This window comes from Triturus cristatus, chromosome 5_1, assembly GCF_964204655.1.
Source record: "Triturus cristatus chromosome 5_1, aTriCri1.1, whole genome shotgun sequence".
NCBI lineage: Eukaryota > Metazoa > Chordata > Amphibia > Caudata > Salamandridae > Triturus > Triturus cristatus.
Window position 1 is genome coordinate 702928923 of NC_140587.1, and position 12088 is coordinate 702941010.

Sequence of the window (12088 nt, forward strand, 5' to 3'; positions counted from 1 at the left end):
ATATGCCGCGAATTTGATACATACTGACCAAAATGGTTTCATCGCAGGGAGACAATTAGCCACTAACACGCACTATCTTACGGAGGCTCTTGATTATTTCGAGACACATAAAATACCTGCTTTGGTGATGTTATTAGATGCCGAGAAGGCTTTCGATTTAGTGGTATGGGACACTTTATTTATGATTTTAGATCATTTTGGCATCCCCAGCAAAGTCACGTCCCTGATCCGGCGATTATATGGTAAAGCGGAAGCCAATATAATTATTAATACCTTAATTGCTGGTCAGGTTAAAGTGAAACGAGGCACGCGACAGGGATGTCCCCTGTCGCCAGTTCTTTTTGCATTTTTTATTGAGCCTTTGGCGGCTGCAATAAGTACATAGATATTCGATCCTGTATTAATTCTAACCCGAAAAGATATCTCGGGGTGTATTTTACGAATTTGGTCTCCGACCTGTACCATCTGAATTATGTGCCTTTAATTCAGAAAACTCAAGCTCTGCTGTCGCGCTGGAGCTCTCATCCTATCTCTATTTTAGGGAGAGTCGCTCTTATTAAAATGTCAGTCCTTCCTCTTTTTAATTTTCTATTTTCGACTATTCCATGCACTTTATCAAGTTTGTTTTTTTCTAAAATAGAGTCAATGTTTACCACCTTTCTTTGGGCAAAGAAATCTTCACGCATTGCACTAAGCACTTTATACGAGAACGAGGAACAAGGAGGTCTAGCGCTTCCAAATCTCAGGGATTAATATTATGCATATTTTGCACAGTATTTATCAAGGTTTAAACCCCTTCCACAAGTACATTATTTTATCAATAGTTTTATGGATCTAATGCTTAAAGAAAATCAGATCCAATCACCACTTGCAATTTTTAAATCTCCTAAATTGGTTAGGTATAAGTGCCTCCATTGGATATTTAAAAAACGACAAGCACTGTTTAAGAGATATTCTATTCCGGTCATTAATTCAGGTATGCTTCTTGCTGGGATATTCCCCTTAGTAGGGATTGCATCCTTTACTCAACTTACGCTAAAATGGGCTATGATAGGATTCCGCAAAGTGGGTGATTTTTTGCAAAATGGTCAATGGTTATCTAAGCATGAAATGACACAACAAATTCGAATGATTTTATTCTATTGGGATCTTACAACATTTTATATAATTTTTTCTCAAATTTAGACATTTCCCAATTGAATAGGTCAAGCCAGTTAATTAATGATCTATTATTAGTAGCATCCGACAGGAAACCTGGTGAATGGAAACAATGCTTATCCTCGGTGAAAAGTTTGGATCTTGCACAGAAAGTAATTAAAAAATGGTCTGATCAGGAGAATGTGGTAATTGATAGCAATACTTGGATGATGATCAATAGACAACATTTTAACACACTTAGAGGTGCAAATTGGCGTAGGATGCTTTTTTTTTTTGTAAATGGCTTGTTTATCGTACACCCTCTGTTTTACAGAGGATGTACCCTAATTATTTAGCCTATTGTTTCAGATGTAGTAGTCACCAGGTGGCTAACTGGACCCATACTATGTTGCAGTGCTCAAAAATTCAAACATTTTGGGAAGATGTTTTTTGTTTTCTCGCAATTGAATGTGATTTTCAATGCTCAAGATTTGATATACTGATTGGTTATGACCCAGACCTTCTACTTCCAGCCCAGATGGTCAAACTCATATACATCGCAATGGCAGTAGCTAGATCCCTTTTATTACAGAAATGGCGAACAGATTCAGTCCCCCTACAAATGGAATGGGTCAATAAGATGCGGGCGGTTAAGCGAAGCGAACGCATATACGCTATAAGAACAGGTGGGCTCAAAAAATTTACTAAAATATGGTCTTCCTATTTCGACTAAAAAGTTGTGGGATCCATCATTATTATCATCCTTATAAAAGCGTTGACTCGAAGACCAGTTAGTGTGAAGGCAGGATTGGATCTAGTTTTGGGGACATGGAAATATATATAAGGGGGATTTTATTGGTGGCTAAGCCCTGGTTTTAGTAATTCTTCTTAGATCTGGATAGCTTTTACTTCTTGTATATGCAATATGTTTTGAATTTATTGACTATGTTTGATATCTTTATTTCTCAATGTTTCGGATGTGTAAGGTAATTTGCTTTTGGACTTCAATAAAAAAAACAACAAAAAAAACAGCATTTTGGGGAGCAAAGTGCCTGGAATTCAGCTTCACATTGATGAGTCCTGGCTTGTTTCACCGATCTTCTTTGTACAACTTGAGGCTGGGTTCAGCCAGAGCTTTGAGCGTTGTTTGAGAATGAATGAGTATATATTGTTTTGTTTAATTTTACTCTGGAGATGTTCTTTTTTAGATTTTTTTTGTTTGCATTTGGTTTCCAGATGTGCTATTGGGGCGGTTCATACTTTGATGTGATTCAGTGTTGTCCTCTGGGGTTGCTACAGTGAGTTGCTTTTTAAATCGCTTTTGACATCAATGCACCACATTTCTGGCTTCAAGTTCCATTTGATGGTCCTTGTTAGGGATCTTGGTCCTAGTGTTGCTGGTTAGTCCTAGGGGGATCCTAGTGGTTTCTTGTAGATCAAGGGACTGATCCACAAAATAATTTATGGATACAGGAAGTACTGCAGGATAACTGTTTTATGCACTCTTACATGAATTGGTGAATTAGCGTCGAAACACACAACTTCCTGTTGTAAAAGTGCAAAGAAGGTATAGTGCCTTCTATGTGTACTAACTGTATATGAACATTCCCAGACTACTCCCATTTTAGAGGTTTTGGGGCGAATTCACAAAGGCTTGTAAGAGTATGTAAAAGAGCACTACAGGAGTACTACGTTATTCACTCCCAAATGTCTTTGTGAAAAGGCCCTTATATTTATTTAAATCCTACTGTTTATCACCCTAATAAAGCTGGAGTCTTCTCAGCCTGTAGAGCACTCCTTTGCAACTGAAATATTTCAAATACAAATAAAATAAATCACAACTGACCTGTTGAATAGGATAAAAGTAAAACGGCAATATTAGAATGTGTTTCCCCTTTCCTCCTTGGAATTAGACTTAGAGATATTATTCAGAAGTACACACATTTGTTTTGCTAGTTATCTCTTTCACTGTCTCTATAACCTTTTTCCAAAAACTCTTTAAACGGTTAAAGATAAAAAATGAGGCTTTGCTATTTTCATACATGTCGGAGAGTGCTACAATGATTTTGTACTGTGTTTAGGACAGAAAATAGAATCAGTGGTGGTGTGGCAGCTATAATCTCCCACAAACACAAATTCAATTCTTTTGCCACCCGGCGAATCCCATTAGTTGACTATCTTTTGCTTAAACTTGAGTCCGACCATTTTTTCTTTGCTTGTGCCGTTTTTTATAGGCCTCCTGTACTTATGCCTACATTCTCGCAGCTACTGAGTGAAGCCATTGCTGATTTGGCCATAAATCATGCGAGAGTACTGATTGTTGGCAACTTTAATTATTGGCCTAACAATGTGCGGGAAAGCCCACATTCGGCCGAGTTTACTGATCTACTGACAGGTATGAGCTACACCCAGCATAGTAAAGCTCCTACTCACGTCAAGGGAAATATCCTAGACCAGGTCTGGACCTCTAATTTAGACTTAGCCAATATATTGTTCATGGTCAGACCACTTGCTCATTACCTTTACTATCCTGAGCACCCCTGCTCCTAAACTCTCTCCTCCTGCCACCATTATGGCCAGGAACTGGAGCCGGGTTGATACTAAGGAATGTAGCACCATGTTAGCGGCATCTCAACCCTCTGGCACAACGGTTTCCCTCCATTTCCAGGCTGAAAGCATTAACTCCTGGCTGGAATTGGCTAGAGACAATATTGCCCTGTTACAGTCAATTAGAAACAAAAGACCTCACGACGCACAACGCTGGTTTTCTGACAATCTGAAGGCCATGAAACTGGCCTTGCGACAAACTGAACGGAAGTGGAGACAGGACTATTGCCTCCATAAAAAGCTCATTTTTACTGCCGCACTTAAAGAGTATAAAAATGCTATCATCAGAACTAAATCTGATTATTTCTCTTCCAAAATCCTGGCATCCACCAACAAGGCCAAAGATATTTCCTCAATAGTAGATGAACTTGTCAAACCCGACCGTGTCACTGTAAAACCCATTCCCTCTCAATCTTTATGTGACGCACTCAATAACTACTTCATTGAGAAAATTATCAACATTAAATCAAGTATTCCTCAGCCCCCCACATCTGTGGACTTTTGTGGTTCAAAGATTAATCCTCACTGCTTGGACCGCTTCCCTTCCATTACCCAAGAAGTTTTTTTCTCCTTACTCAAGAAGGTTAGGTCAGGATCCCCCTCTGACTGCTGTCCCCCCTCTATTCTTCGGGAAGTCTTTCTCTCGAGCCCTGAACCTTCTAGGTCTCTTCTTAACTCCCTCACCCTGGGCATTGTTCCCAACTTTTTTAAGCATGCCGAAGTGGTACCTATTTTTAAAAAAAAATGGTTCTGATCCTTCCATTCCCAGCAATTTCCGCCCCATCTAATTGCTGCCCTTTCTGGGAAAAATCTTGGAAGCTTATGTGGCTGATTGTCTCAGCACCTTTGTTGAGAAGTCACATTATCTGGATCCTCATCAAGCTGGGTTTAGACCCAAACACTCCACTGAATCTGTTATTCTGGCAGTCCTTGATGAACTACGAAGGGGGGGGCGACCAAAGCTCCATGCAAGCCCTGGTGCTCCTAGACCTCTCGGCTGCGTGCAATACGGTCGGCCACCATTTTTTGGTCAACCGGGTCGAGAGCGCCGGGATTCGGGGTCCTCCTCTGGATTGGATTTCCTCATTTCCTTGTGACCGCTCTCAAGCGGTCCGTCTTGCTAGCTTCTTGGCCCAGAAAAGGAGATTAACGTGTGGGGTTCCTCAGGGCTCCGCTCTTTCTCCTCTCCTTTTTGACTTATATATCCTTCCTTTGATCCTGACCCTTCAGAAGAGAGAGCTGGTTATATTTAATTATGCTGATGATCTCCAGCTAGTATTTAATATAGACTCCTCCCCTTCATCTATAGAAAGCTTCCAATCCACTATGATATTCATCAGCAATTGGATGAGCGCCAACCAACTTGTCAAAACCGACCGTGTCACTGTAAAACCCATTCCCTCTCAATCTTTATGTGACTCACTCAATAACTACTTAATTGAGAAAATTGTCAACATTAAATCAAGTACTCCTCAGCTCCCCACATCTGTGGACTTTTGTGGTTCAAAGATTAATCCTCACTGCTTGGACCGCTTCCCTCCCATTACCCAAGAAGTTTTTTTCTCCTTACTCAAGAAGGTTAGGTCAGGATCCACCTCTGACAGCTGTCCCCCCTCTATTCTTCGGGAAGTCTTTCTCTCGAGCCCTGAACCTTCTAGGTCTCTTCTTAATAACTCCCTCACCCTGGGCATTGTTCCCAACTTTTTAAAGCATGCCAAAGTTGTACCTATTTTTAAAAAAACTGGTTCTGATCCTACCATTCCCAGCAATTTCCGCCCCATCTAATTGCTGCCCTTTCTGGGAAAAATCTTGGAAGCTTATGTGGCTGATTGTCTCAGTACCTTTGTTGAGAAGTCACATTATCTGGATCCTCATCAAGCTGGGTTTAGACCCAAACACTCCACTGAATCTGTTATTCTGGCAGTCCTTGATGAACTACGAAGGGGGGGCGACCAAAGCTCCATGCAAGCCCTGGTGCTCCTAGACCTCTCGGCTGCGTTCAATACGGTCGACCACCACTTTTTGGTCAACCGGGTCGAGAGCGCCGGGATTCGGGGTCCTCCTCTGGATTGGATTTCCTCATTTCTTTGTGACCGCTCTCAAGCGGTCAGTCTTGCTAGCTTCTTGGCCCAAAAAAGGAGATTAACGTGTGGGGTTCCTCAGGGCTCCGCTCTTTCTCCTCTCCTTTTTAACTTATATATCCTTCCTTTGATCCTGACCCTTCAGAAGAGAGAGCTGGTTATATTTAATTATGCTGATGATCTCCAGCTAGTATTTAACATAGACTCCTCCCCTTCATCTATAGAAAGCTTCCAATCCACTATGATATTCATCAGCAATTGGATGAGTGCCAACCATCTTAAGTTAAATCCAGACAAAACCGAGCTGATCCTCACGGGCGGCTCAGGGAATTCCTGGAATTCTAACTTTTGGCCTCTTTCTCTGGGATCCCCTCCATCTCCTGTCAAGTCAGTCAAAAGTCTGGGAATCGTAATTAGCAATGACCTTACAATGAAGGCACAGATTTATACTGTGGTATCTGCTTGTTTTTTTCATCTCCGAAGAATTCGTAAAATAAGCAGATATCTGACCTTTGAGGCCCGGATTCAAGCAGTTCTTGCTCTGGTGATATCGCGTATTGATTACGCCAACTCTTTGTACGCCGGTATCCCAGTTTACCAACTAAGCCGACTCCAACTGTTGCCGAACCAAGCCGCTAGGCTTGTTTATGGTCAACCTAAATCTTATCACGTGAAACCGCTGTTGAAAAACTTACATTGGCTTCCCGTGTGCCAACGCAGTCTTTTTAAACTTGGCTGCACTGTTTATAAGGCTCTCTCGGACTGTGGCCCGGCTTTTATTGTGTCTAAACTACAACGTTATGCCCCCTCACGAACCCTGCGATCTGCAAACATGAACCTATTAACCCCTTGTCTGTATAAGCATAAAAAACACGGGGGTCTTCGATTTTCTATTCTGGCACCACAGTTCTGGAATTCTCTTCCCCCTGAACTGCGCTTGTCTTCTTCTTATACTCAGTTTAGGACCTCTCTTAAAACCTGGCTGTTTGGCCAGGCCTACAACTGAACTTTCCTTTTCTCTATGCTTTGCAACTGACCGCCTTCGCGTAGCGCCAAGAAACAGTTGGTGAATGTGCGCTGTATAAATATTTTTTAACATAACGTAACTACTTATTATACATTCCGACCATCAGTATAATGTGATACAGTTTCAATTAAGCTCTAATATTCAGCGGCACTGTTTTAATGTCTGAACATGCTTCTTTCCATTCAACATGTATCAGTTTCTTCTCCATGTCTGTATCCTATTTTTCTCCATTTCCAAATGCGATTGTCAGCCTGATTTCAGAAAGTGCTCAGAAATTGAGTGATTTGTCAAATTCTTTTAAAGATTCAGTAACTAGCCACTGCTTTGCAGATTATTGGATATATCAGAAATGTATGACTATGTAGATTACATGTTCCCTTAATCACATTCACTAAACTTGCAAATTAAAACATGTATTTCATTTCAGAAGTTTTTTTCCAAAAGGTAAAATACATATAGCCTTTGCTATATTTAACAAGTGCTGAGCCCCTAAATGATTTTTCACTTTTCAATTACTGTACTCTGATGATGGCACTTCACACTTTGGCACTGGCACAGTTGCCCTCAGATTTTGTGCAAAGGAAAACAAAGAATATGGGGGAAGGTGAAAACTTGAACTACTTGTATCTAGTTCCTCAATGGTTATGTGTGCAGTCTAAACTCCCTCAAGTGTGAATATGGGTAAGGACACGTTTGCATGTGTGACAGATGATTATGACCAGGCCAGGGTGATCTCCTATAACTAAAGTTCCCTCCTTCTTCTCCCTGTAGCTCATGTGTTAAGTAGAATTAACTGGACGGAGATGACTGAGGTAGCTGGATGACATGACTGGGGTGCATGCCTCTTTCCCCACTTCCACTTTCATTTTTAGGGTGGGGATTCCGTGAGGAAGAAGTTCCTCAACCAACAATGGACCCTCAGAACTTAGGGGGTCATTACGATGGTAGGCGGACTCGAGTCCGCCCGCCACCATAGCGGTGCCTGGGACCGCCTGCCTGCCTGCAATGCAGCGTTCCCGCACGTCAGATTACGTTGTGACTGCCACCGTGGTGGTCGCATTGTGCATGGTTAACATTGTGGCGGGTGCTGCTGGCTGCAGCACCCGCCGCAATGCTAAACATGCATGTTGTGCTTTTCACTGCACTACGTGGCAGGCACCATGTGGTGCCTGCCACTTAGTGCAGTGAAATGTAGGGGGTACCTTAGGTACCCCCACAGTGCACCACCCTTCCCAACATAAGGGGGGCCCGCAACGGGCCCCCGAATGCATTCTCCGCTAGACTTTCAATGGCGGTTTACCCGCCACGTAAAGGCTGGCTGCGGCTAGCATTGTAATCTGGTGGACAGTGCCTGCTAGGCACTGCCATCATTTTACGCTATCTGGACAGTCCGCCAGGCAATCGGAATTGTCTTTGCGCTGTCTTTGCGCCTGCCATGGTCATGGTACGATTCCCCCCGCCATCCTAATTTGGCTGGCGGAGAATCCTCATCCGATAGTGGACGGCCCGCCACCGCACGAATGGCGGTGGCGGGCCCTCCACCATCGTAATCACCCCCATAGTCTCTGGCAGAATTTCTTTTGCAACAAAATGCATTTTACCAGGTAACAGTGTGATTTACACTCCTAAGTCAGAACTTCTGCATGTATGGTCTCCGCCTGAGTCAAAGTATGCAACAGGCAGCATGCACGCATTTGATATACAAGTGTGAATTCTACTCCTCTAAGCATTGAATAAGATCTTGTAATTATTAACTTGCATTATAGCAGTGGTGATAAAGAAGAACCTGCCCACTTCGTACCATCACTGTGTAAAACTGAGGTCTTTCTTCAACAATAATATTCTGAAGACCTGGTCTGAGGTATCAGGGAAGCTGGAGACCATCTTGTGACCCAGTCATGCTTCTCAAAATCCACATATCGTTCTCATCTTTTGCAGTATTAAGTCGCAAGCAAGTATGCAGAGCAGCTGCTAAGCTGTACATTTCGAACACTCGAGTCATGCTTGCTGCACTTCTAAAATATAATTACATTTTCATGTGTTTTGCCTGGAGTTTTGAATCGTAAAGCCTTCAAAATCTGCCTAAAAATCTGACAGCTAGCTAACACAAGACATACTACAATAGGTGAACCAGTCGTTGCATATATATATATACTACATATACTTATCCATAGGTTAACCATTTTCCCTAAGGATTCTGTTTGACCTCTAATAAGTCTGCTAGTGCGTTATGGATATAGAAGCTGACTTGGCACTGCTGGACACGAGTTACTATTGCACAACATGTCCCCTGTGGAAATTAAGAGAAACAGACACGTCTTTGTGAGAATGTCTCTTTCTGGCATTTATTCTTGTGTGACTCAATTGGTTTTGATTTGTTTATATCAGATATTTGTGAGAGTGAGACGTGGATGTTTCTGTGCAGCATCAGTGCAATAATTTTTAGCAGCCTAGGCAATGTTTCTGCCAGCTGGAGCCCTCCACTCACACAGGCACTCTTGAACCTTTTCAGTAATTCAGCCACTCCACCAGGTCATGCGCGAGTTACTGAAGCGCCGGACTCATCCGTGTGAATGTCCTTCATTTCCTGGACTGCAGGGGAAGGGATTCTCAGGTTGGGGGGCATGGACCCTGCAGCCTGTGTGTCCCTGTGCTCTGCTCAAAGCGTGGAAGTGGAGGGTGTTTGTGGCAGAATGTCATGATTTTGAACCTTCAAGTGCCTTGGGTTTATACTTCCATGGTAGGAGCAAACCCTCAATGAGAAGAGTGAGAGATAAACATAGGTGTGTCCTTTGGATCCTAGCCATACGTCCCTTTGACTGGCCTCTTTGGAATGCCAACAACTGAATTACACTGCATTATTCTCCCCAGTTTCCACTTTGAGTAGTTTGGCCAAATGCAGAGTAGGAAATCCAGCCCTCCAACAATCAACCAAGAGGTCAACAGCTGTCTGGGGTAACATTCCTACTCAACTTCGGCCTGGCCAGGCTTAATCTGTTAATCAGGTTGTAATAAATCAATAAATAAAATCAACGGGGCCCACCTCACTAATACTTTTCATAGCTTGCAGTTCCTCCACTTCACCCACTGACAGTTTTGGGTGCCTCGAAGGAGTGCACTTACTGGGCTCAAGCGCGTCTCTTATGCTCCCGGTTCCAACCACTCCTCCAGGATCACGGTAAGGTGACTAAAATGCTACTTATGACTTTAGTGTTATGGAGGGACTGCATTTCTGGTTGAGATGGTAAAAATGCTCATTGCTATGGTAATTTAAAGCAATTGCCTGTTTCCACCACTAGAGAAAAAGTCTTACTTTGTTACTGGTTTATCTTTTGTGTGGGTTTGCCACTCTTCGTGTGAACAGTGTGTCTACATTTTAACTATCTTCAAAAACCAACAGATTTTCAGTTGGGTACATGTTTACTGTGAATCCTTCTCACAGTGCACTTTATGCCTTGTGGTGAGAGAAGTGCGCTCACTCTGGAGCGCTTTACCTAACAGATAATCCTGCTACCCCTTCCTACCGTATGCTGTGTAAGTCTGGGGTTCACAGCCCCCCTTTAATCCGGAGTTCAATGCTGACATACCCTGTGGCAGTGTAGAAACTTGAGTGCCTTAGGGCAATTGAGAAACTAGAATGGCAATGATTGCTTAAATGTGACAATGTAAAAACTGGCTTGACAATTAGTGATTACCTGTGGAAGTGCAGAACATGCTAGGGAAATATGTGTTTTCTTGGGGCAGTGCAGAAACTGTCATGGCAATGTAGGCCTAGGTGTGGTGATGAATAAAGTTGCTAGTACAATATTTAAAACAGGTGTAATTTCTCATGTCATACATATTAGGAATGACATTTCTGTGAGGGGACAGAGACACATGGTATGTATTGTGCACTAATTCAGTGAAGTGACAAAAAACATAATCTGCAGTATGATAATAACATATATTATTTGCTACTGCAGGATAATTAATGCACCTGGGTACTGTAGCAAAGTCCAAACACTGCAATATTTTATAATGTCCAGGTTTTCTATCAGATATACCTGGGAAACTGTGGTCCGCGGCTACACTTACTCTCTCAAAGCAAAATGTATATGATATTTGCACCCATCAGTTCCCAAGACACCAAACCCCATTGTTTGGTGCACACCTGACTTTGTTGTTGGAGGATCTTTCTTTGCATTCATAGCACTAGTGAGCCTTTCAGTATTCTGTGAGCTTTGGCACATCAGCTGGTCTTTGACACGTCCTTGGCAGCCGTAGAGCACATGCCGCAGCGCAGAGCACGCCGCTACTAGTAACTCACCTGAGGAGCCGCAGCTCTGCCAGGAGAGTGGGGTTCTGTTGGGCCTTCTCCGGGGTAGGCTGCGAGGCCTGCTCATGTTCCAACCGTAGTCTCTGGATCTCTTGTAAGATTTCTCTTGGGGGAGAAGAAGGAAGCAGGAGGAGAAAAGGAGCAAGCATTAGGTTATATATTCTCATATCTTCTTCACTACTTCAACGTGAAAGGTGTATTGATCTCGCGGAATAAGGGGACATTTCTCAAAACATCGGTGCTGCTGTGAGGTAAGGAGGGCTGGGGCATAGCCCATGGTAAATCTTGCTGACTTTCTCTAAATTCCCAATTTGCACACTTCCCATGGCACCTTTTGGGCTGGGGGGTGAAAATAACCCAGTTATAATACCATCACCGTTTCATGCATGGAAGCATTTCTGCATTAGCCAAATAACACTTACTATCCTTGAAAGATTCAATTTTTTTCATTTGAAAAAGGTGTGTTTTTAATCTATCGAGATATCCCATAATTCTTATAACAAAACTAATATTTTATTTTGCAAAAACATTCAAATGGTGCATGAAGACCAAGACGCATTGCCTGTTTAGAAATCATTTAACAAGCATGTATGGTGCCTGGTGACTTTAGCTGCCAGGAACTCGTTATTTACGGTCCAGGACTATCATCCATCATTACAAACGGTGTTGCTAAGAGACAGCATTTCAGTTTTTTAAGGGCTTGTGATGGTTAATGTGACTCCTTGCATGCAGACAGGTCTTTGTGGGAGTGCTATGAAAAGGATTTACTATAAACTTACGACATACCGTTCAGTATGCTTGCAGCCCTTGAGCAGCGACGCATATTATTGCCATTAAAGACTCTTCATTATTAATGTGTAGTGATGTGGAATCAGAGCTAAATCACTATGTAAAGGAACAAACTGCACCCGAGCTGCTGGG

The 12088-nt window shown here is 42.6% G+C and overlaps 1 protein-coding gene across 10 annotated transcripts in view; it reads right to left on the reverse strand.

Moving 5' to 3' along the window:
- Positions 1 to 12088, reverse strand: part of DTNA (dystrobrevin alpha) — a 980878-nt gene that overhangs the window by 132577 nt on the left and 836213 nt on the right. For all 10 annotated transcript variants that reach the window (XM_085605673.1, XM_085605674.1, XM_085605682.1 and 7 more), the window contains one exon: positions 11159 to 11272. In XM_085605673.1, coding sequence (XP_085461799.1) covers positions 11159 to 11272 — 114 coding nt within the window. The remainder of the gene's footprint in view (positions 1 to 11158; positions 11273 to 12088) is intronic.